A 26,427-nucleotide genomic window follows, 5' to 3' on the forward strand; every position below is an offset into this window, starting at 1 on the left:
GTAGTTACTCTTTCACTGCATACACTTTCACATATGTACGTGGCCAGTTTTAGTATTTTGTACATTTAATAAAGTGGATTATTCTATCAAAATGGATTCCTACATTCTGGAAAAGTTCAAGTAATTATGTGTTCCCTTAATTTCATGTAACTAGTGTTCCTGAAGTAACTTTAAAAAGTGTGTATAGCATACTTACATACTCTTTTGTATATTTATTTAAATACATTTATTTAGTTTGGTGCATTTGGGTTTTGTTTCTTGTCATTCTATGAAGCTTTTTCTTTTGAAAACTGAAAAATGTGTAAAAATAGCTATATCTTACAGGAAGTTAACTGCTGAGAAGGGGAAAAAGTTGTCAAGTTTTTTTGTTAAACTCTTGCTGTGAAGCAGGTAGTAGAAAATGGACTTACCAAGAGAGTATCTTCTGTATTAGGCGATGGTTTATTACAGTGAGCCATCAGTGCCAAGCTGCAAGCATTGACTTAAAGAAAAATCCTACATGCATTTGACCTTTCTTCTTTCCCTGCCTTTTAGAGCGATTGGGTGCTGTGCCTACTAGTTGTAACAGTCTCTTAACGTTTAGTAGTAAAATGACCTTCTGGCAGCTTTTCTTACGAAACTGGAGGTTTTGCTGTAGTCTGAAAATGTTGAAAGGATGAAAGAGATTGAGATTTGAAGCCCAGCGTTGACCTGGCATTTGAAACTAGCATGTGTTAAGAGGCTTACGTGAAATACTGAAGCCAGTAAATCTGGTACTCAAATAGATATATTAATACTTAGACCTCAAGCCTTTATTCTGTAGTTTGACTCTTGAGATTAAATGTATCTGGTCCATTGTTGTACCAGTTTTAATGTAGGTCAAAGCAGGGCACTGGCTAGAATTGGTTTGCTTAATGAGGAAATGGTGCATAAAACTTTTTAATAGTTACAACTCCAGAGTGATAACAGTGGGCTATAATTTATAAGCAGTTTCAGTATTTAAAATGATTTATTTTCACATAAAAACTTTAGTTATTTTATGTGAAGTTTACTAACGTTGTAGGGTTGGTGGTGGTCAGTGCGTATTTTCTCTTGACCTCAAAAAGCAAACTCAATGTTTCAAGTGTGCTGAAATTATCTTTTTATTTATATTTGAAAACTAATGTATCGTGTCCTTCTTTTAGATGATGCGCTGGAAGATTTAAAGTCTCAAAAGAAAAAAATAGTAAGTAAAACTTCACAAAAATCTAGCTGTTACGGTCCACTGAAGCGTTTTTGCATCTCTACAACTTGAGTTTTGTTGTAATATATAGATCAAGAGTGGAGAGAGGGAGGTGAAACTATTACCACTTCTCTGTTTTTGTATGTTTTCTAGTACCACACAAGGTTTTCCTTTCTTCAAGATGACAAAGGGCTGCTTGCTTATGGGAATACATTATCTCCTTCTAGTTTAACTTAAACCTACTGTTTTAGTGTTGCTAGATCTATGTAAAATGATTCCATTTTGTCAGAAAATGAAAATATATGCTTTAACCTACTCATTGCTGACTACTTTTACTTTAGGATTATAAAAAGTATTAGATGTGCCAATTTAAGAACCTAGAGTGCAACTAGTCTTTAATAGTTACTCTGTCTTGTTCATAAATAGCAAAAAGGACTTCCATCTTGTCTGGATTCACTTTTTCATCAAGTAACAGATTATTGTTTATATCTTAAATGCATCGCCATTTATTTCCCATCCTCCTCCATCATATTTTTATACTGCATGTTTCTTCTAGTACATTTCTTTCCTCTTAAAAAAAAAAAAGTATCTTTTCATGTATTAGTCCTGTCAGTTGTCTTGAGGTCATCTATTTTGTGAGCTGTGTGGATGAGTTACCTGGCATATGTGTTTATACTGTTATTTGCTTCAACTGGATCAAAACCTTAAATCTCAGTAAGACAAATTTAGGATGGAAAAGATTCCGTGTCTTGGATAACTTGCATTCTTTGAGAAGTTTGTAACACTGAAAGCTGTTTCCTCTCTACTTAACCATTCCATAAGTTGGTTCTCTCTTTACTTATGTTGTTGGCATCATCTCCTGCTTTTAAAAGCACCACCACCAAAACGCAAAAAAAACCCAACCATCCAAAACCCAAACATCCCCTTCCTCCCCCAACAAAACCAGCCCCTCTTCCCCCGCCCCCCCCCCAAAAAAACCCTCTAGAAGTTAAGTTATGAAGCTTTGTCGTTAATGAGTTTTCCAAAGTGTTCGCCTTATGCCTTCTGGATTTTGCCATGGTAGCTAAATTAACAGAAAACCCAAAACAAAGCTACCAAAAAAGAGCCAGGTAAGAGTCTGGTATTATATGGCCTTTACAGGGGAAACAGATTTCCCTGATCTTCCATTCTTTTTATATCACTTTTAAAATGTAGATGTAAAAATGGTAACCTGTAACCTAATTATGTCATTGTCCTTCGGTAAAGAGGATTTGCTAATATTTATATCTGCTAATCTTTATGTTAAGGATGGATATTAAATGGAAGTGTCCTTTGGTTGGAGAGGTGATAAAAAGGGGTTGGAGAGGCTTACATTTTCTGAGAACAAAATAAATGAGTATGATAACTATGTTTTTAATTAACTTTATGAAAACTGCTTAACTGAAATTAGTTAATCTCTGCAATTTGCATAGTCATTGAGTAGCTTGAGGGAAAGTTCTTGGAACAGAAAAAGCACAATGGAGAGCAAACCAGCTTTTGGAGTCTTCAATGTAAAGCCTTCATTTCAGTTAAATAAGTTTATTTTTCTTTTATCATGAAAATCTCCATATTTATTCTAGAAGAACTAGTAATACTGATTTTTTTTTTTGTGTGAGAAACACTTCTTTGGAGAAAAGGCACTGAATAAAGGATTAGTCAGGAAAAAGCGGGTTTATAAAAGGGAGAGTTTTTACTTTGGGAGTTAATTCTGTTGAAACAAGATGGAAATGTGTATTTGGCATATGCAAAAAATCAAGAAAACATATTGTAGGAGAATGGGCAGTAGTTAAAAATTAAACAACTGTACAAATGCTCTGTGAACAATATAGAGATTATAGTGTAACTAGAAGACTTTAAACCTGGAAACATGAATTGCCATTAGTATATATGCCTGTCAAGCTTTAATCATTAAAGACAAACTTCTAAATAGGATTAGTGAAACAGAGTTCTGGGAAGTCCAATAACCTGTAACTCAGCTATTTTTCAATCTGAGGGGAATAAAAAGTCTATGATTACTTCCTGATCTTGTGGGTGCCTGGTTCCTAACAAGGAACCAGAAACAGAATACTTATTGCAACCTCTTGAATCAGCTCAGTGTTGGTATTTTTTACTCAGCAGACTGACTCGGGAGTTTCATCATCATTTAAAGGTATTAAATTAAGCATTAAAATTAAATCATCATACACGAAACCTAACATGTTGAAATGAGCTGAAAGTGGATGCAGGTAATGAGACAGAATATAATTTGTATTTTAGATAAAAACACTGATAAAAATGTGTTCTGTAATGATTTCGTTTTGATAATATTAATATTTGGTTTTGTTTTGGATTAACTTCTTTAGGACTATTGGTAAAGGTTTCAGTTTTGTTTTACCAAGTAAAATAATGAGAAGGGAGGAGGGAGCGGACCTTTTCTTTCCTTGTTGGATTCTGTTTTGCTACTGAGTTTGCAAATAGGATTAGTTACTAAGATTGTGATCCTCAAAGTATCTGGGATAAGTAAATTATGTATTTCCTGTTTATTTGTAATACAAATTGTTGTCTAAGCACTGTCAGCCTCCCACAACAGCTATGCTTTTTCACTTCATTGCAGCTCAGCTACCCAATTGCTGGAGAAATCCTATTGAAGACAATTGTCCTTTTGAAAAATGTTACAATACTTGTGTTTTACAAGCATGTGGTCCACCTTTTCCCTAATGACATCACTTACACGCTGAAGGGTACCTATAATGGAGTAAGCTCCTCACCTACTAGATAAAATGCCCTGGTGGCTGTGGAATGAGCTGCTCAATAGAACTTCAGTTCTGTTCCAAAGCCTTCAGTCTTTGGTGGCGTAATTACACCGCTATTCGAATAGGTAAAATACCTGACAAACACAAATACAGATATTTCATTTGGAAATGCCCATTAATATTGTCTGTCCTATACTTCAGTTCAAAGGTTGTGTAATACTTATTTTCCACAGAACTGAGTCTCTATGCTATGCTTTGCCTAGTGAACGCTTTAAAACATGTTGAGTGTTTCCTTATGGAATGGGGGTAGGGATTAAGTTCACTACCTATAATTAAAGCACTGCTTCAAGATACAACTTTTTTTCCCTCCTTGGTCGTACGGGATATTCAGGTTGTGTTTGTGATTGTGTTGCTGTAACTTTGGCCTTAGAGTCCTCAGTTAATGAGGATGTCAGCCCTTAAGCCTGAATGTGTATAGATGAACAAGTTCAGAGGGTTAAGCGTATTAAAGCAAGGGCACAGGACATGTAGTAAGCTGCTCCAAGTGGGAATTAGTAGAGACTTTACCTGGAGCAGCAGTCTTAAAGATGGGATAAGTCTTAGCCTGAGGACAGAGCTGTGAAGATAGTATAGTATAGTTAGAATTAAACTTTGCTGAAGTTTGCTCAGCTATTCTGTTATAGTAGGCTGAGTCTAATATTAAACTTGGACAGACTTCCTAGCCATTTCACGTAAGAATTTAGAAAGTTGCATCTGTTAATTTTTCCAGGAAAAAATGTCTGATTTCAAGACTGCCTTAGAGTTATGTTAATAATAAATAACAAAATTAATATGTTGCAATTTTTTCCAAAATAACTATCGTTTAATGAACTTTATACCTTTGGCCTTCCAGGCATAGAAGACTGTAGGTATTTTGATAACCTTCAGTATGTGACAAAAACTCCACTAGGAGTTGGTTGTTGTACAAGTCCAGTCTTGTCTACCCAATACATGCTAGAGTACTGCAAGTGTGTGATAGGAAGCTCAAAATATGGTTGAAAACCATGATGAATGATTGAACCAGGTATTTCTTTCATGCAGTGTTTAAATAAAACAATTACTTTGGTTGTTTTACTGTTTGCATGGATCTGTTGAGAGTACACTTGATTGTTGTGGCTTAAATGATTTATTTCCTATTTTAAGGAAACCTTTGCTATGTGTACATGCATATCTGATGCGGTAGACTGAAACGAATCTTGTGACTTTGTGTACACATAAATAGCTCTCCATGGTTGGGTTTGACATACCAAGTAATTCAATTTTGAGAACTCATGTGGTAGTATGGTGAATAAGTAGTTTGTACCATGCCAACACTTCAGACTTCCAGTTGCTAAGTTGCATTTACAAGAAGCTTAAAATATGTTACTCGTATTACTCTTCAATATAGGCAACTGATGTCGTTGCCACAGGAATTCTGTTTGGTTGCCAGTTGGAAAGGAGGCCATCCATGCAATTATTCATAGGAGAGAACGTGGTACATGACTATGCTTCTTTATTAAGATGCACTTAATTCCATGAAATAAGTTTGAAAAATCCATGATTAGGCTGGTATTGACTTTCATACAGACTTGTGATTCTGGTTACTCGGCATTTAAGCTTGATAATAATAGACTATGAATTAGCCCTTGACAGAAAGTAGAAACTGTTTTTGTGGGAAAAGTTTCGGATCTCGGAGAAGAGAGTATATTATGGAAAAAGAGCAGGAGGTGTCGAGCAATTTGCTGTGTTAGTGAGCCAGTGCTCAGTGCTAGTTTAACCTTTCCAAGATTATGCTTCAGGATGGTGGACAATCCAGAAGTCAGTATGAAGATTTGCGTTTATAAACGTGCTTGCTGGGGCACAAGACAGTTTCTTCAGCTATGCAAACATACGGATACTATTTGAATTTTACGCAGGCCCTTATTTGCTTCTAGTAACTGTACTAACTTGCTCAAAGAGTAAGTAAACTTTGATCTGTGTGATTCCTCCTTTAGTGTTACCAGCCAAACTTCAACTGATTTTAGAAAAATATATCCTAGAAGTAAAACCATGAGAACTGGGAGCCTGGTTATAGAAATCTTGACAATTTCTATACATTTTCAAGAAATTTGTAGAGTCAGTTGTGAAACTGAATTCTTGTTCAGATTCAGCTTTACTAGAACTAAAAAGCTATACATGAATTTCAAAATGTGAGGAGTAACTTGTTGAATTATCCAGTAACTATATAATGTGAAGAGTATCTTTGACATCTGAATCTTGTGATAAGAACTAAATTTTTCCACTTCAAAATAATGTTACTGTTTTTGCAAGACACATATATCCACAAATAACTGCCAGCCTATCTAATGCTGCTGTAGCCAGAAGTGCATTAGATAAAGAAGGTGTCAAGTGATGGTCTAGTGTTCTGTTTTTCCCCTTCCTAAAGGCCACTTTGTTCTGCAGAAGATTATTTCTCTTTCCTGTGTGGCTATAAAAACAACTGCATGCATTATATGTTCATTGATGTGAAATGACTCGGGGTTTTTTATTTTGATTTGGGGGCCACATATTGACACTGACTGTTAACACTTCCCTGCTTTGCAGCTTCCCCTCGCTAACCTTACTCCTTCATATAAAGGTCTGCCTTATGGTTTTCACTTTTATAAGCAATAAATGCTTTATTTTTCCTATTAGACCCTTAATTCTGATCTTATTGCACTGTGTGGCATTTGTTTTACGAAGTTAGTGGTTTAACTCCAAAGTCCTGCTGAAATACAAGTTTAGGAAATAGATTTTTACTTCCTTCTTCACTCCCTTTTGTTTCTACAGACCTTAATTAACAGCCTGGGTAGTATTCCTTGCCTTAAATTTCTGGTAGTGTGTGTAGAAGCAAGCTGTTAAATGAATACCGTGTATCCTTTAAATGGAGTGAATTTTGCTTAGCTTGTGAGGTCGATTTGTAATTCTGAGGTCTGTCTAAAGGAAAAACTCCTACGAGGTCTGTATACGCAGAATGGCTGAAAACTTTGGTTTCTCGCTAGCTAAACAATGGTGTAAAAGTGGTGTTAACATGCACCATATGTTATTTTAGCAGGGATAAATGAGTTTGAGAGAATGTAATTTTTTGACCACTGGCCTTTTCAGTTTCACAGTTTATGTCAACAGCAGACTTAAGAATAAACAGCCCCCCCCCCCCCCCCCCCTTTAGCTGAACGTGGCCATTAGTCAGCATATCTAGGAGAAAGGTCTGCTTATGATAGTGTAAAATACATTATAATTTCTATACATATTAGCTATTTATCATAACTTCAGCTATCTCCATTTTAAAGTTAAGCTTCTTCTGATGTTGGCTGTTAACCACCAAAATGATACTTTGCTAGTGATTACTTTTTTAATTAAGCCCATGTATTAGCTATAAAGCCACTTGAGTGCATTGTAAATAAAACTCGGTAATAATGAAGTGGTTTAATTACACTCCCTAAAGTATGCATAGTTCTCAGTAAATTTTTTTATTTAAATTCTTAACATGTTCCTTTTTTTTCTGAAAAGCAGTTTGAATCGCTGTAAAGATGGAGATCCAGCCTTTAAAGTCATTTGAGCAAATTCCATGTCTGTTCTCTAGTTAGTGAGTTTTCACAGCATTTGCAGCAAGCTAATTGCTTCTACTAATAAATAATCTAAAATCAATGCTGACAGCAGTTAATTGGCACAGAGACTTTATTCTGTAAAGCACTTGGCTAACGACCTTCCTTAAATTAATAGCATTAAGTGCTATGAGGAAATAAATCTAAGGAATTGCCTGTCATTCGCTTGTCATGTCTAATAACTTCCAATAATGATGGCTGATAGATTTTTGCACATTCCATTATTGAAGTTGGTGCATGTAATTATTCTCCTCATTATATGTAAACAATTAGCAATATTTGGTGTTACCTTGCAATAAAGCTGTTAAATACAAGTAGCCAATTAGAGTTTAGAAACTATTTTTGAAGGCAAAATTTCATTTCCATTGAATACAGCAAATCCGCAGGTATCTGAACATGCTACTGGTTCATTGGACTGAGCTTCACCTTTCCGTAACATTAATAAGTTGTTTGTAAATGGGAGGATGTGTGGGGGGGAATACTTCAAAGAATTCTGTATTGATGTGTGGAACCTCTTGTTTCCAGCTTGAGGAGGTAATGGAGAAGGAAACGTACAAGACTGCTAAATTAATCCTTGACAGGTTTGATCCAGAATCAAGTGCAAAGGTAAGAATCTTGGTATCGATAATGATTTAATATGAAAGGTACTATGGAGCCGAACATTCAGATAATGTTGTTTGTAATTAATTGGCAGGAGGCTGAACTGCCATCTGCTGGAACATCTGCAACCCCAAGACCTGGACAAGGTAATAGCCCTGTAAAACGGCTGCTCTTTAGTATAGATACTTGTCTTTCATAGCAATTTCCACTCTAGAAGTCTCTCTATGATAAAATTTGTAGATCAATTGACCTTTATTTAGGGTTAATAGACTGTTTATTAGACTATGCCCATTACCGTTCTGTATTTTTCAGACAAGGGGTCTGTTACTAGAGGCTGATGCTCTTCTAGACAGCAGGATGTTTAATGCTGCTTGTTGCTAAAGCAGAGAGAAAATTAACTTCTTGTCGCATACTTGCAACTTTTCTAGAACACTAAGGTGCTTTCAAATCTTAGTTAATGTTCACTGACTTAGCTTTCAATTCTGTTTCTATTTCTGGCTCGTTAGACCTTTCCTAATGCAGTGCTTAAACTACTTTTATATGGTGGATGGCGAGATTCCACAAAGCTAATGCAGAAATCAAGTCATTTTCTAGATGCAAAGAATGGACAGTTCTTCGCTAATTTATGATGTTCCATTTTAATATGCTATTGAATAAAATAATAACAGAAATGGGAAAAAAACTTGCTTGCGTTTCGAGGAAGCCTTGTTTCTAGACTGTAGACTTCTAGACGCAGCTTTCAAGACTTGAAAGTATCTCTCCCCCACACTCTGCCAGTAGAATGTTTGCATTAACAATGTGGACTACAAATTAAAAAAAATATTTATGCAAACAAGCTACTGTTAAGTTTTTCTTAAGGTTGAGTATAATATGCTGTAGTTAAATTGAAAATGCTAGTATTAACACAGTATAAAGGTCACCTTGTATTATAATACTGAAAATACCTAGAGAGATCTGTTTCAGTGTGAGTACTAATTTGCTATTATAACCAACTTAGATATGTAGGGGCTGATGCTCAAATTGAGCTGCAGAATCTGATGTGCATAACTCCATAAAATAAACAGATTGCTTTAGAGCATGTGTTAAAATTACCAACTTTGTGTATAGTTCTTGTGATAACCAAACTTTTATTTGTCTCATTTTTCACTCTTGGAGTGCTGGTTTTGATGGGTGCGGCAGAGCACCTGGATTTACTAACAAAGGTGTTTATAAGCTGTACGGTCAAATCCACTGTTTTGTTCTTCTTGCTTAGCTTCAAATTGTCATGAAAACGTTTTTAGCTCATCCTTACTTGTTGACATTGACAGTGAATAGCTGCAGTGCAGTACGTTAGCAGTAAAGCTTTTATCTCTTCTGGTGTCCTAGGCACAACAGCTTTTCTCAAGTTTGCTCCTCACCTGTCTCTCCAATCATTCCATTTCTGTGGCATTCATACTTTTTTAAGGCTGAAGGGCCATTCTGACACCCTGTTTTTGTTCTCCCTGTCTTAATACAGCTCACGGGTGGTTGCCAAGAATTTTCTGTCATACTTGTAATGTTTAGGTAGTCTTTTTTTTTTTTTAAACTCTTTATACTCATCCTTCTTCTTGAGCGATGTTAGAAATCACTCCAGAAGTAGGGCGACAGATCTGTTTATAGAATGCAGGTAATGCTGACCAGGGGATGAAACTGCCTGCAAATGTGTGTTTCTATGCAGAGATCTAGAGATAACTAGCTATAAATTAAATAGACAATGAGAAGTCTTTAGTCACCCTGGCTTTATTAAGGGATATCACCAGCATTTTGAAACGCCTGAGGAGTTATACAGTTGTTCTCTTCCCCTCTGCCCATGCTGTGTAAATAGCGATGAGTGGATGCGAGTTGCTCAGTCTCTATTATTTAACCTGTCTTGTGTATGTTTGGGTTTACAAAGCACAGTGCATTCTGAGTTAATCAAAAGCAGGTTAGTTGGATCCACCATATGGCGTGTTGTCTTGATTTGGACTCCACTGTTAATAGAAGGGCTATGAGGGAGAGGTTTTGATGGAGTTGCAGGTATTTCTGAGAGCCAGCCACTATAGGCTGTGGTCTCCATTAATAAGCGTGGTATAATAGGAGTAGACTTGTAGAGTGAAACAGTTGTTACTGAGGAGTTTTCCAACACTTTATGTTTAGGGGTTTTTATTTAGGGCTGGTTGTAAAGTGATCTCATGGACCTGGTGGACGGTGTCTTTCAGTTTAGTTTCATTTGAGATGTATCTAAGTGCTGCTCTCTGAGACTGTGTTGTGGTGTGAGACCTCTAAGTGGGGACACAATTGAGAAAATGTACACTTAAGTGGGGACACAATTGAGAAAATGTAAAGTACACTTCCGATTCAAGCATCAGTCAATTTATTTGGGTGCATCCACATTAAAGTAAGCAATTTATTTTATCCTGAATAAAAGTGCAGTTTAGCCTTGGAAAGGATTTTAGAAAATTAAATTTTGTAAGTTATCATGGTTTCCGGTTGGATTCGATGATCTTAAGGGTCTTTTCCAACCTAAATGATTCTATGATTCTATATAATTTTGTTCATATAGAGCACAACTTCCTTTTTTCCCTCTTTTTTTCCAACCTGTCCTCTAACACATTGAATTTAGAATTGGTGCTAGTTTTTGTCCATGTAAAGGTGGATATTCAGACTGTATTTTGTAGATGCATTATAGTTCAGGAGGGACATGCTGTGTTTAGCTTTAGCTTCTGAAATTGTGGAGACTTATTTTCTAAAGAATCTGTTCTTGGTATGTGCAGTAATTATTTCAATTTCTAGCTTCAAAAAATCCTAATAGCTTATTGGTGTTCACACTAAATAATATCTGCCCAAACCAAATATTAGCTTCAGTTCTGTGCAGCATATAACTTACTCTGACTAGATGACGCCTTAATGCGGTCGTGGTGTAATTTGGTGTATGGAATATGTGGTAGAATTATAGTGACTGGGAATAGTAAGATATCTCTTAATAAGTTAATGTTAAAGCTTCCTTCATCTTCTCTTTGCTCACTTTGGACGCAAACTAGCCAGGCAGCAGAACTCATTATCTTGAGCTCTGTAGTTGAGTCTTTCTGAAAAGAGGGGAAATAATGACCAATGTGTGATCGTATTGGACAACGTTGTGTGAGAGGCAGCTGATGAAAGGTTAGTTAGTTGCTATGTTTTTGACTTACCAGTTGAAATGGAAACTTGTGCATCATCCTAATTAGTACAAAGATTTAATCAATATTACATAACAGTTGGTTCTCAGAAAAACAACTGGTAGTGCCCCAGTTTTCATATGTATTTAGCTCTTTTTGCAGTTTTTGTGGTTTTGACACGCAGTTCTTAAATAATTTTAGTTTTAACAGATGATTCAGATGAATTTGGGTTTGGCCTAAGAGAGCACCTGGAAATCCAGAAGGAAAGTAATTTGGAAACTTAAGTGCAATCTATTCAGAATTGTTTTGAGGGGTAGAGTTAATGAGAATATAGTTATTCAGTGCTTCGGCTGTATGAAAAAAATAAAATAGGGTAAGTATATATTGGCAGTGGAATAAATATTTATCAACAATATCCTGTGTCCATACCTGCTCCCTTCATTGTGCTAATACAACTGTTATCGGGGCTGTATTTTGAAGGAGATCACTCCATGACCTGAATCCAAAATAATGCAGTAACAGACAGTTGCAAGCTGTGGAATGGGTACAGGCATGAGGAGGAAGAAAAAAAATTCTTGGTTGGTCTCTGCCACTAAAACCAAAAAGTTATGCCAACTATATATTGACGTGCATTGCACACTACCTCTTTAAAAATGATGTATTCTTCTCACCAAAATCAAGGAGTTTTAAAGTGAGGGAGAAATAAAATATTTATGCTTGTAAACATGAAAGATACAGCCGTTTCACCACTGGCAATAACTTAATATTCTTCAAGAGATCATACTGAATCATGAGATGTGAGTAGTAGCCCTGTTAAGTAATGTGTCTGCTTATGTATCTGTATTGTTCAGTGCTAGTAACTGCACGATTTGGACTCCAGTGTGCTTGAAGAATAAAAGTTCTATTTTTAAGTTATTTATTGGTCTTCATATGGTTGGTTTGCAGATGCACAAAAATCATTGAGAGAAAAAACATTGGAAACTTGCAAAACTTTATTAAAACTACATCAGTGGTACCTGTGTATTTTGTTAGCGTTGAGACCTGATGGACATGTTACTCAGCAAACTTGCAGAACCTGAGTATGGAAACTTGCAACTTTGCAAGAGGCTCATTATTAACACATTGCATCTCAACATAAGGCGATTTGAGAAGTAAATAGATCGTATCCAGTTACTGCAGAATAATATTAAGGCTGTTATTGTGGAAGTGACCGGAGGTTTAAAAGGAGTTAGAGGAGTTGATGGGCAACAGGGTCCGTATGTGGTACTAAAATCATTACAGGGCTGTACTCTTTAATGTCCCTGACAATGAGTTTATGGGGGTGGTATCAGAAATGTAGGCAACAGAAAGCATTCAGGTTTGCGTGGTGTCATTGAGTAACAACTACAACCACTCTTAAGATGAAATACGGGGATGGATGGACTATTGGTCTTGCTAAGAAGAGTGTTTCTCATTTTCTGATATGTAAGTTCTTCTGGTAACTTCTTTTATTTGGGGAGCAGCGGAGTGTTGGCAAGTTCTCTTAAGCATGAAATAAGAATAGAGTGAAAGCCAAATGAACTTCTAAGGTGGGGGGTAACCCCAAAAAGTCTTCTGAATAACCTGATACCATTTTGTGGAAACTAGCAATGAGTCTTGCATCCTTACCTCTGTAATGAGACTAAAAATACTGACGCGCACATCTAATACTGACTGTAAAGTACTAGAGTTCAGCATCATTGTACGAGCAAAAATATGGGGAGAGAGTCATTAAAGTAGCAATAACTTTTTTAACAACTGAAAGCCTTTTTAAAGGAGGCTTTCCAAAAATGACCCTTCAGAAAGAACAGGCAAAAGGGGCAAAGCTCTTGCAGGTGGCATGGAAATTGCTTAGAAATAGTGTATTATGGGCTCACAATAAACATGGATATATCTGTGACCTATCAAAACAGACTCGGAGCTGTTAGGCAACCAAAATTGACATGCTTAAACCACGGGATTTAGGAAGTCAGCTTTCAAAATGTAGAAGTAACATCTGTATGTAGAAATTAGTCATGATAGTTGACATTTTTATATGTAAAAACATAACAAAGCAGGCTTTTTAATGAAAAAGAATGAAGAAAATCTTAGCAGTGGATTAAAATGCCTTTTTATAGACACTTAAAATGATGGTGGAACAAGTGGAGTTAGGCTTCATATTTATCACTTTTTTAAAAAAAAATCTGTGGAGCTAAGAAGAGTTGGGAAACCGTGTACCTTTAGCTTGTTTTTATTTTTGAACTTGTACATGAGTAGAATATAACACAAACTTGAACATGTAGATAAATAAATCATAGGGCAGAATCAATATATTGTTTGTAGATGTGTCATGCCTCTTGGTCAGGTGGCACAGAGGGCATGGTGCAATTATTCTAGTGTATTTAGACTTCAAAGGTTACTACTAATGTCCCTCACGAAAACCCCTCAAAGAAATGTTAGTGGTGAGGTTCATCGTAAGTGAATTCTTCATCAAAATAAAACTTTCAACATAGGAGCAGTTTTCAAAATAGAAACAAGTCACCAGGGAAACCTTAAAGGAATTTCTGCAACTACCTCACCAATTTATCCTGGTTTCCAGGTTCTGAACAGTTTAAATAGTGAGGGGACAAACTTTACTCGCTAAAACCAAGTTAAAATACAGAATCTTCAAACTCGTTGGGTGATCTGAGTTGGAGGATAACGTTGTGTGAAGTGATGCAGTCATGCATAGGAAGGTGTGGCAGGGGAAAACTAGTAATTTGTTCTTCTCAGTAGGAAACTGAACAAGGTGGATTTTTAATAAGACTTTGTGCAGTTGTGGTCTTCTGATGGCACCAAGGAGTCTTTTATTCTTTCTTATGGTGTATATTAATCCTATTTATGTATACAGATAAGTGGCCAAGGACGTAGCCTATGTGTGTTGCAATTTCATGGCACTAGCCGTTGGTGGTTTTCCAACAGAACTTTCGTGTTTGACCTGGTACTCCAGTGATAGCAGCTCTTTCTTAGCTAGTGCAAGCTGGTGTCGCACATGCCCAACCTCCTCCAGCCCATATGGAAGCTTAGCGTGGTAGTGCTGTACTTTTGAGGACAGGGATCATTCATTCCTTCAGACTTCAGCACGCCCATCTCCCCGTGGCTGGTCGCCAGTGGACCTGTGAACTGCCTGCTAAGGATTTAATAGCTTCCAGCCTGACACACAAAGTCAGCAGATAAAATCTCTCTAATCTTGAAACTCGAGGAGACGAATTTAAAGTCCAGTTCTAATGTTAAATTCCAGTTGTTGTGAAGGAGGACAAGCAAGCTTGTTCAAACAAACGTGGGTGCCAGATACTAATTATGTAGGGTACTATAGCCTTACATGTCAGCATTCTTGGGGTGTACCTTTTAGAGACTAAGCTGTCACTTGTTAATCATGTTAATGAATCTAGCTTTTCGTATCTCCAGCATTCTGCCTTAGAGAACAGACTTGTGAGATAGATATCTGCTGATTTTCTTCTAGAAGAATTTTGCCCTAAGTTTTTAACAGTTAATAATTATTGCTATTAAAATATAGTATTCTGTGTGGGGTTTATTTCTTTGGCATGCTCAGCCAGGCAGCTGGTGACCTTTAGTTACAGACCTCTCTGGTTTTGTTAGACTCTGTAATTTGTTGATTGGAATGGCGATATTAATGTACTCTTACTAATAGCTTTCTTATATGCATACTGAATTTAACATCTAGCATTATGTTCTTGTCAGAAATTCGTCAGAGGACCACAGCTCAAAGAAATGCTGCTACGCCCACACCTGTGGCTCCTAAACAAGGCTCTCCAAAATCACTGGTTCCAGCATCTCCTAGTCTGCAGAGAGACACATCGGCTCTCAGCGGACCCCCAGAAAGAACCATGGTGCCATCCTTGCAGTCACCAAGACGCTCTGGATCCCCTGCTACTTCAGTGCCTGGAATGGGTAAACAGAGCACTTAATGTTATTTACAGTTTATATTGTTTTCTCTGGTTACCAATAAAATAGGCCATTTTCAGACAGTATGGAAATGGCATTTCATTTGGAAATAGCAGAGCAGTTATCTGATTAAGCAGGAGTTCCATATTCAATTAGCCATAACTCTTTACAGCTGGCACCTTTTGATGCTGAAACCTATTGCCTGAGCTCATTTAACTGTTATGGCTTCTTTGTTTAAATGGCAATAAAACTTTGCAGTATTCTGTAGTCAACAATATAGCATACCTTTTTATGTTCTTAGTTTAGAAGAGCTCTACACTTATATAAATCAGGTACAGAGGAGAACACTTTCAGAATACATTCATGTTTCTCACTAAACCCTGCACATATTTTTTAACATGCATCTTGACATTTATTTAAATTTTTACTCTAGGAGGTATAGTCATGCAATCTATACTCATAGATTACAGTGTATAAATATCAAATACACCAGAAGAGTAGTCTTACGTGGTAGCTGAATTCTTCTAAAATCGCATTGTTATTTTGGTGCAAGAGTCACAAATTTAGAAACAGATTGAAATCTGGTAGAAGTGAGTGCTCCTTAAAACTTGGTTTCATATTCTGAAAATGCCTTTTCATTGATTTCTGCCTTGGTGTTCAGGTGGGTTGGACTTTATTAAATAGAACATGAACTAAATTCTATAGGAGGGATAGCAAAACTTGAGAGTTTTGGCGGGAGGCGTTGTTCTCACTTTCCTCACAGAGGGTAAAGCTGTGTATGCGTTAGAGGCAGGCCTTTCACTTGTTGCAGGATGTCTGGCAAATTGGATCACAAGGCGAGAAAGGAGACATAATGCTGCCTTGAAAATAGAAGGGATGCAACTTGCCAAGAATCTTCTGAGCACCACTGTAGTGGGGAGTAGTTCTTTGCTCTTTATACAGTGATCAAGAAGATTTTTCTCTGCCTTGTGTTCGTGATTTTTAACTTTAAGTTACTTAACTCTTACAAACTGTATGTCCTTGCTTACTCACTTGCATGATACTATCTAAAAGTAGGACTATACATATACATTGATACCCTGTCTCTTAATGGAAGATTTTGGACAGCTGAATGTTAAAATATCTGTTTGTATTTGTTTAGTGGAGTGCTATAAACTTCTCATGAAAAGTTGTGATCTCTCACTTCTCTGCAGAGTTCACTAAGCCTTATTTTTTGTTATTAATGGTTTACCTGTATTATGAAACTGCCAAATTTGTTTTTATCTTTGAAGTGAACTGTAAAGGCAAGTTATTAGTAAGTCTTGATTATCTTGAAGTACCAGAGGTCAGCTCCTTGCACCAGGAAATGGGTTATTCGGTTACAAACCGAAATGTTTATGGAAACCTGCTTACTGAAAATTCCTTAATGAATTTAAAATCGCATGCTCCTTCTTGTTTAAGAAGGTGGCTGTATGATAAAATATCAGCTATAGAATAGTTTTATTCTTAGGGGAAGATTCAGGCACGCTGAATAAGCTGGATGAAATTCAGCCTTTACTGCAGAAATGGTTTAAAGGAAGAAAGAAAAAAATCAATGGACTTGTTTGAAAGGACAGTTGCCAAGCCTGTTAATTAAAATATTTAATGTAATTTTTTGTGATAATGTTTTATAGGCACATAGATTATTTTATTTTCACTAATAACTGGTATTTTGACCAAACATGTTGTTTTCTTGTAGGTAGGAATGGAAGCCATTGCAGTTGTCAGTTAATGTGGAAGTCCTGTATTCCCTTGAGTTTCCCAAATCTTCCAGGCATATAAAATCTCAGTGATGTAGCTGTAGTGAAAAGTATGTAAATTCAGTATCTATAAGAGTAATATCATTGCATGTAAGTTTATGCCTGGCTTGCAACAAATATGAATAGCTTTAATTATCTCTACTTTAGAGAAGATTAATAATTCATTTTCGTTATATTTTGTAGAGGAGAATCAATTTAACGTGTATTACCACAGAGCTCCCATATGTTTGAAAATTAATAACCAGCAGGTAGTTGAGAGTTTGCCAAGCTTTGCAGAAATGACCAGTCTTTCTACAATGATTGCTTTTGATGTTTATATTAATTACTGGCATCCATAACAGCATGAGAACTAAGATGGTTAGGTTGAGTTATTAGTAAGCAAGTAATTGAAGTTGTTCTTGGAGCGTGTTGTGATGTTTCATTCTAGGTAACTCTATTTAATTTTCACCTTGTTCATTAGCTTCTAGAAACTTTTCATATATTGGTGACTTGCAGGTCATATGAAAATTCAGTCTTTTGAATATAGGGCTAAATGCACGTTTGAGTGTTAGCCAGGTATTCCCAAAATTATATTCTAGAGTTTTCATTTTATTGCAGATTATATCAGTGCTCCAGATCTTTGCTTCACACCTGTGTTAGACGCTGTCAGTTCACTTTTTTAATGGAAGTATGGGGTCTTTCAGGCTTTTGTGAAGCTTTAGAAAATGCATTTTGCTGAAATTCTTCTCTAGACAGCTTTTTCAGAATCTCTAAAATGAAGCATTAGGTCCAGTTTATGTTGCACTGAATTTCTTCTGCCTTGATGGCGTAAGAATTTTGTTAGTTTGGGTTCCTGCTTGTTGACAGAATACAGGAATAACTTGGGAATGCATTCACTGTTTGGTATGTCCTAAATTCAGTTCTCTTGTTTGTGAAAATTAGGGTTATTTTAAAGACACTTGTGTTGAGCATGAAACTTTTGTGCTTCTTGAAGGGTTGTAAATTGCAGTATTTTCTGATCAAACTTTATTGTGCTTGTAAAGATTAGGAGAATCCATTTAGGTCAATTATCCAGTATGGATGAGAGGTGTTTTGAAAGGCATGTGCTGTTAGAAACATTGCAGCCTTAATGGCAAGATTAGTTTAATTCTATGTTTAGCACTTCGAGTGGGCACAGCTGAAAATCTTTTATCCCTCCAATGTTTGCCAAAGAGGATGGGGGCTAGCTGTACATGGCATTCATCTTGAGGCTTACTGTGATGGAGCACATTCTGCCATAAGTTACTCTTTTTCCTTTGTTGCTCCAGTCTGTGAAGGTTAAAAGGTAGAAGGCTTGAGATGTTAATTGCTGGCTGTTTACATTTAATGCTGTATTTAAACTTAAAGCCCATCTTGGATCAGCTTATCAAATAGTAAGACTTGCTGTGTTTTTGCCTGTGTGTTCTCTGCTTAAGAGGTTAATGTTACTTCTGCTCATAAGTTTATGAAATAGTATCAGTTGTGTTGGAAGCTATGACTTTGTGCATGTCCTGGTGCTGTTCCCAGCTAAGGTGCTACAAGAAAGGTAAATCTGTCTTCTGAGAAGCTTGAAATCCAATGTTCCGCCCCCCCCCCCGCCCTGGTATCTTTCAATTAAATGTCCTTCTGAATTAGTTCAACTTGCTAACAAATGTCCTTCTGGATTAGTTCAGCTTGCTAACAGTCTCTGCTCTCTTCATCATCCTTTATTTGGAGTCTTTCTAAAATCTTTTTTATGTCTTCAGGCAATGAGTTTAGTTTGCTTTACCCTTTTGCCTCTTCAGACAGTGGGTTTAGTTTGTTTTGCCCTTTAGCTTCCTCTTTTTTTTATTGGGCATTATGGAGGATTCTGTGAAACATATTTTCCCAAGAAAAGTACTGGGCGCATACAGGGAGTTGAAAAGAGAATTGAAGGCTGAATCTGTGGTCACTAAAATCCTTTGTTTTAAGCTATACCCTTTGTATATCTGTTTTTACTGCTATAGCAAGAACAGCAACAAGCCAGAACTTCTTCCTAAGGAAACACTGGTCACTTTTTGTGCCTTGAGAATTTTACTCCTAAGAACTAAATGTACTTAGTTTTAATGTGGCTTCAGACTACCATATGCTCATCTCAGTACAAAACCGGCTAATACTAGTTGAATTTTTTTCTGTCTAACTTTAATGATCTTGAGCTTGAATAAGACTTTTGCATTATTACAATTAATTTTGTCATTAGGTTAAACTGAGTCTTATCTGTCAGGTTTCATAACTTTGTCTTGAGGTGTCTTGAAACTGGACCTCTTTGTCCCAGTTTCAGAGTTTTGAAAGGGACTGGTTCGTTGTCCTACTCAAATGTCCTTTTTTGTGGCCTTTGAATGTAATCCATAAAGGTCTTATGGAAATACATTTTAAGTCTTTCCCCCCCAGGTGCTCAATTAATTATCTTGCATTCAAGCCTATCTATCTAGTATCTGTTTGAAAGTACTGTAACTTAATACCTCCTGTCCTTGTGTAAAATGTCTCTTGGCCAGGAGAATGGCCTTGGGAAGAAATTTCAGATACTTCGTTATTTGAATGGCCACATCTGAATGATTCAGACTTAGTTTCTTACCAAATAGTGTTTTGCTCATTAAGCCTCGCATCTTCTGTTTTAAGGCTGGAAAGGAAGGTAGAAATAAGAACTCAGAGTTGCATAAAAGGAAATTGGCAGCTTGCAGTGGTCTTGTATGATAGACCAGAAGTTTTAAACTTTGTGGAAAGACAAGTCTGTGCCACTGGTCTACTTTAACTGCTATATGTGAACAGAGGTGAAAGAGGTGGTACCAACTATTGCTGCAACCTGTTCTTAATGGTTGTAGTTTGTTAAACACATGGGATATGAAAAATAAGATCTTAATAGTGGCCTTCTGGCTTCTTTGTCTAAGCAAAAAAAAAAAACCTGAAAGTGTCCAACTTTCCATTGAACGTGGGATTACCCAAGTGCCAAATGGCTAGGCAGGTTTAACGTGTAGACTGAGTGCGCACAATGAGGGCATGCTCATGCGGTGTAGTAATTACACAGAAACCAGTGGGTACTACTTTGGTAACATCTTTAGTTCTACTGTTGTAATTGATTTTACAAGATTTATTGGTGTAAACTCAAAATGTTGAATATGCAGAGTTGAGAGAATATGAAGAAAACTCAAATAAGGAGGTTTTCTTTGCTTAAAAATACTCTATTTGTGAGTAATCATTAAATACTACTGACGCTTTAAGTTCTTTAGAAGTTATAAATTTAATTACATGTCAAAGGTGTAAAAGTAGAGTGATTTAATAAGACTATAAGCTAAAGGAGCAGAAGAGGAACTTTCAACTATTGTGGGTTTAAAAGTCTTGCAGCGTTCCTAGAGGACTAAGAAATGTGGCCATGTATATTAAGTAGGTGCAATTATTTTATTACAGTAGCATACATGGTGAAATATCATGTTATATATAATAATATAGTTGAAAATAATTTTGACATCGTTTGTGTCTTCCTAGGTCTTCATCCTCCAGGCCCTCCTTTAGCAAGACCTATTCTTCCTCGAGAAAGAGGAGTTGTGGATAGAGTTATTGAATATTTGGTTGGCGATGGTCCTCAGAACAGGTAAAATAATGCTAAAGGAAATACCTAAACACTTAAGAGATAGGAAGCCAGATGCGTCCAGGTTAAAAGAATTGCAAATTCATTTGTTGGAAATTTTCATAATGAAATGGCCTTTTCTCAGGTGCTTTTTCAGGTGCTTCACCTGAAAACTCTGTAGGAAAAATTAACCTCCACTTTGGGTGGTATTAGCCATGTGATACAAAGAGAAAAATCTGTGCTCGAGTGGGTGAATGAATTATATTTTGAACTAAAAAAAAATAATAATTTGATTATCTTAGCATTTCGGTTTTATTACTATTATAATGCTGTCAGATTGCCTTCAGAACTGTTGGAATGTATCAGAACTTCCATGTTAACTGTGGTCGCTTTTCATGTTGACTGTATTCCAATGAAATACAACCTTAATTTGTGTGTTATTTTCTGACAATGATGATATTAATATGTTGAACCATGAAGATTAAATTGTAGCTAAGAATATGTCACTGTGTTTAAACAAACTTTAAAAACTATTATTTAATAGGCAGATTTAGATTGCATTAAAGGATAATTTCACTGTGGAAATTACCTTTTAAGAGTAAATAGCCAAGCTATTAGTTAATATCTAAGGTAAGATGCATCTCACTTCAGTGTGTTATTACTTAATGGTATGTAATTATATTATTCATGTTTCTAGGTACGCCCTTATATGTCAGCAATGTTTTTCTCACAATGGTATGGCTTTGAAGGAGGAGTTTGAATACATAGGTAAGAGCTAATCTGTGGTAGAATCTGTAGTAGTTGTCTTATGTTCCATAACTAACATGAATCATACTTCATTTTGGTTACAGTTAAGTATTTAACTGTCACTGTGAAATGCCACTTCATACAGGAACAGTTTTACGGTAACTCACTACTCTGTATCTTAAGATTCACTTCGAGACTTAGAGAAGTACTTTATTGCAACCTTCAGGCCAAGGATTTTATGTGTAGAAAACTATGCAGTAGAAATAAGCCTCCTCCAGTATATCCCTGAGAATTGCTACTGGCTATGAATGGTTCTCAGAAGGGTTTTATATTGGGAAACTATCTGACATTGAAGTGTGCCTCTTTTACCAGAACTTAAACAAAATTTTGCTTTGGCAAGAAGATCTTGGGGAGGTATCGGAAAAGGAGTGGGAACAAGCCCTAGGGGGCTATATGTGAGTTTATGGCTGACAATAACTTCAGACAGACGCAGCTCTTATTGAACACAGATGTTTTATTTTGCCTCCTTTCTACCGCAAGTGTAAGCCTGATGCTTAAGAAATGAAGGAATCTTAGATAAATATATTTCACTTTGTTTTGCTTAATTTTATGAGTAAATATACAACATTGTAAGAATAAGCTGAACATTTCCTATGGAACCAAAGATATGTAGTCTATATGTCATCCTAGCTTAAGTGAGTTCACAATTCAACTGTGCAAGAAATTGCCACTTCCCCCTTGGCCGGGGGTGGGGGGGGGGGTGGGGGCAGAAATATGCTTTTAACTATTAAGTGGTATCCAGTACTTCTCCACAACAAAACTGCCTTTTCTTAATTAAGCAGCACTGGAGCAGAATGCTCCTCAAAAAGCAGCATGAGACATACCTTGCAGAATCCATAGCATCCCCTTATTCAAACGATGTGGAAAGTGGCATCTTAAGGAGGGGGGAAAAACCCAACCATCTGCCAACTTAATCTTTTATAGGAAAGGATAGAATAATACTATGTGGCAACATCTTGTGGTACTGAATTGCATTATTTTATTCATTGTGGTCAAATCTTTCACAGTGGTGGGCAGTAGTCGTAAGTGCAACAGAGATGAAAGGAAACAGGTTTTTAAGCAGCAAACGTAAGCTGAAGCTAAAAATGGCGTTGTAGGAACAGCTTGTGTAAATTTGATGGAGATACTCTCAGATACTGGTAGTCACTTATCTACTTCTCTGTTTTTAGTGTTTTGGACAGTCAGAATATAGTGTAGGAATAAAGGCCAAATGTGAAATTAATTAGTGAGGCTACTTACTGGGTGTGCTTTTGTGTAGCATTTAGGTGTGCCTACTGCTTTTTCCTGAATCCTGCGAGAAAAACTAGACCTCGGGCTCCACGGCTTCCAGACTTCAGCTTTGAAAAAAAGCAATCTACAGAACTACGATCTGAAACTGAGCTTCTAGAACCTAGAGAGAGAAAACCCCAGGAGACTCAACAGACAGAAGGTATGTGCTAATCTCATGAAGTCTGCTTTTTTTTTAATGTCTAATGAAATCCTCTCCCCTGCCATCTAGATCTCTGCCTACATGAGCTTTTTATAAGAACAAGAACAACTGAAGAACTCAAACACTGGAACAGGCTTCCTAGAGAGGTGGTTGATGCCCTAAGTCTGTTGGTATTTAAGAGGTATTTGGACGATGTTCTTAACACGATTTAACTTTTGGTCGGCCCTGAATTGGTCAGGCAGTTGGACTAGATGGTTGTTATTAGTCCCTTGCAACTGAAATAGTCTGTTCTAACATTCTGTTGTAACTTCATAGTGGGTGCAGTTTGTATTTTTTTCAATTCTCCTTGTCCTTGCTTCTAGCTTAGCTTGTTCATACTTGTCTTCTGTCCTGAACCCTAAAATTGCTTCACGTTGAGCGATATGTCTCATGGAAATGGTGGCATAACAAAATGTTATAATGTTAGTGATAAACAGATAGAAACATAGCACTGTAAATTACAGAAATTGTTAAGAAGGGAATATGTGCTGAAGTGGTTAACTTTCACTGTGTTCAGCAGGTCATTTGATAGAGGTGTGTTGGAATTTCTGCCTTTGTTCCTTTTGCTGTTTTCCTCAGGGCAGGAAAATCTAGTAAAACTGCCTTGTTTAAAATCAGGGAGTTCAAAGACAAATTGTCAATTTTAATTTAACATAGTTCCTTTTGAGACGTTTTATAGTCTGCAGATACAGTAGGCATCTGGTGTACAGCCAACAGGAAGATGCAGTGTTTTAAGAGACTGCAGAAATTACAATTTCAAACCAGAGAATCTCCAGTTAGATGTGCTACTGCGTACTTGATGGGATTTTCCATTAGTTTAAACATGGATCTTGGGGGGTAAGTTGTCAAATAGCGTACAGCCCTGAGACTTGGGCTAGAAACACACCAACTGTGGGAAACCGTCAGTGTTAACAGAAGGAATGTTTCTGCTTGATTATCTTCAACAGGGAGTACAGAATGGCATTGTCCTTTACTTCTGGCATGAAAAGGCTGCATGAGACGGGTAGGAAAGTCATATCTAACTGTAGCCATCTCTGGGTGTGGTCTGGTGCCGGTGCGTTATAGGGAGAACTTGGTTGGTTTCTTTTCCTGGGCCATAGTGCACTCTTACTTCATTAAAAGGACTATTACTAGCATGAAAGAAAGACTGAAGTCAGATGCATGAAGCTAAGACGATGTAAAAGTCATCTTTGCCCTTAAATGATCTAATGATCTTTTCAGTGGAGTGGAGGGTAGGTTAGTAGCTCTTGGCTACTTTTAAAAATAGAAGATTCTTACAAAACAGACAGTTTGGTTTTTTTTTTTACTGGGGTTTTCAAAGCTCTGCTTAGTTTCGTCTGTGTGAATCAAATGGGGAAGCTCTTAAAGATGGATATTCAGCTCTTGGAGGTGTATGCCTTGAGGGCTTCTGAGTATTATCCGTAACTGCAGGTTCTTAGAGGTTTTGGGAGAGGGGAGATGCTAATTAAGCTGGTATTATCATTGAAGAAAGTGCTTATCAAACTATGCCTTTAAATGGGTCTGAGCTACTGAGTCAGTGTATAGGTGTTATGCAAAATATAAACACTTAAGAATTAGTGTGATATTTTTGTTAGGCACTTGAGATGTAGGAATGAAAATTCCCCAAAATAACTGTTGCTTTTCTGAAAGCAGAATTTTATCAAGTATTTCAGGATAAAAATAGGATGGTTTTATTGCAGTAAATATGACTTTACCCATTTACCTTTAACACTGAAAATTACTTGTTTTTTGTTGGTGGGGTCTTGTATTAATGTGTTGCCTTATTTAAAAACAATGACAAAGGAAACCACTGTGGAGTTCATTCCCTGATTTTCTTGTCCTGCAAGGAAATATATGGTGAAATTTTTCAGAAGAGGCACAAGAAATAAGTAACTGGCACACTGACCTTTTTGGTTTATCTGGCTTAAATATCTGATCTTTTCTAAATATCTCGTCTCTGAGATGATACGAACTATTCTTTTTCGATAATTAGTAAGCAGCCAGAAATAAAGTATGTGTTAATATTTTATGTAACTAATATCTGAGAAATGTCTTGTTGGTGTAGAAGAGGCCAGGGCTACCCTATCATTTTGTCACTGTGTATTAACTGCCTGTGACTTGCCACGAAGTAATCTCTTATGAATGAGAAAAATATCACTTTCAGTAAATCACTTTTTCCATCAGAACTCTAATTTGAAACATAACTGCTTACCAGCAGTTGGGCTTTATTAATAAATGAACTTATTCCTTGGTTATAAGTTTAAGGTACAAAACTATCATTGAGGCGTAGCTCTGGGGAAGGCTTTTTTTCAGTGTGGTGATACAGCCGCTGTCACAGCAAGCATAGAGAATATCTGCACTTACAGCTGTAGACAAACATTAACATCAGGAAACCAACTCCACCACAACGCTGACAGCACAGGGAGATCCAGCTCTTAGCTGTAACTCATTTAAACCGTAGCTGCATAGCTCGAAGAACCTGCAAGCTAATGTGATACAGAAGTGCTATAAATACTTTTTTTACTAGTCAGCTACTTTTACTAATGACTAGAGCATGAAGCTGAGTCTCTTTCCAGTTGTGTGCTCGTGCAGTGACAAGCATGTTACATGCAACTCCTGTGGATAAGAGATCTGAAGAACGGTTATGGGGAGTGATGTTGGCACTGAACCTTGGATTTTTAATCTTCTGGAAATACGGAGTCATCAGCTGTCACTCTGTGGCACAAACGTCACGCTGCCCTGTTCAGCAGAGTAACTTGGCAACTTTTAGTACTAGAATGAAGCAATATACTTCAGTTCTGTTCTTGCCTTTTTCTTAAATGGCTCTGTCTTGAATTTTTTCATCAAAGGCTAGTCTGTTCTCCTATGTACTTCTCTTTAAAAAAAAAAAAAAACAAACAAACCCCAAAAAAACAACAAAAAAACCCAAACAAACAAAAAACCCCCACAAAACAAAAAAACCCCTGTTGTTTGGATCATACTGAAAAAGCCAACAGGAGCCACTTTTATCCTCTTGATTAATTTGTCTTTACCTGCATTTGGTATTGTTACGCTGTGTTCTTGATTCAGGTTTAGCGTTTAGCAAACTTCTGAAGGTTTAAACAATATTTGACTGCTTCAGTGTTTTGTGGTGAAGAGCTGGTGCTGGTGTTTGGAGGTCTTTGTTCAGATGCCTTTGAACTTCAGATTCTGCCACGGTGGTCAGTACTTTATGGAGACAACTTCCTGTTAAAATTTTTATGACATTTCTTGACCATCCTGATGAAATATTTTATGATAATATTTATAATGCTCTGTCACTTTTAAGGATTCTTGGAATACAGCAACTGCTAGTATGTTTGAAAGGACTTCCATTTTAAAGGTAGATGGAGAAACTTGGTCTGTTGTTCAACAGAAGGATTCATGGTACTGCTGTCTTCCAGAAATAAACCTGCTTCAAGTGCACACTTATCTATGAGTATTACCAGAAGTAGGGCTTGGCTTTGGGCAAGTGTTATAGATGGGGCAG

At 36.7% G+C, this 26,427-nt stretch overlaps 1 protein-coding gene across 16 annotated transcripts in view; it reads left to right on the plus strand.

The window, feature by feature from the left end:
- The window catches only part of LNPK (lunapark, ER junction formation factor), a 52,089-nt gene that overhangs the window by 13,555 nt on the left and 12,107 nt on the right, over positions 1-26,427 (plus strand). For 13 of the 16 annotated variants that reach the window (XR_012588271.1, XR_012588275.1, XR_012588272.1 and 10 more), the window contains 7 exons: positions 1,164-1,204; positions 8,118-8,198; positions 8,287-8,338; positions 15,083-15,292; positions 20,563-20,668; positions 21,342-21,412; positions 22,710-22,880. Coding sequence is in view for 5 of the 16 variants with exons in the window: in XM_074594315.1 (XP_074450416.1) it covers positions 1,164-1,204; positions 8,118-8,198; positions 8,287-8,338; positions 15,083-15,292; positions 20,563-20,668; positions 21,342-21,412; positions 22,710-22,880 (732 nt within the window). In the remaining 11 variants the exon portion in view is untranslated. Of the gene's footprint in view, positions 1-1,163; positions 1,205-8,117; positions 8,199-8,286; positions 8,339-15,082; positions 15,293-20,562; positions 20,669-21,341; positions 21,413-22,709; positions 23,062-26,427 lie in introns of all 16 variants that reach the window. The other 3 variants (XR_012588277.1, XR_012588278.1, XR_012588279.1) reach the window with 1 other exon arrangement.

This window comes from Larus michahellis, chromosome 7 (genome assembly GCF_964199755.1).
Source record: "Larus michahellis chromosome 7, bLarMic1.1, whole genome shotgun sequence".
Lineage (NCBI taxonomy): Eukaryota > Metazoa > Chordata > Aves > Charadriiformes > Laridae > Larus > Larus michahellis.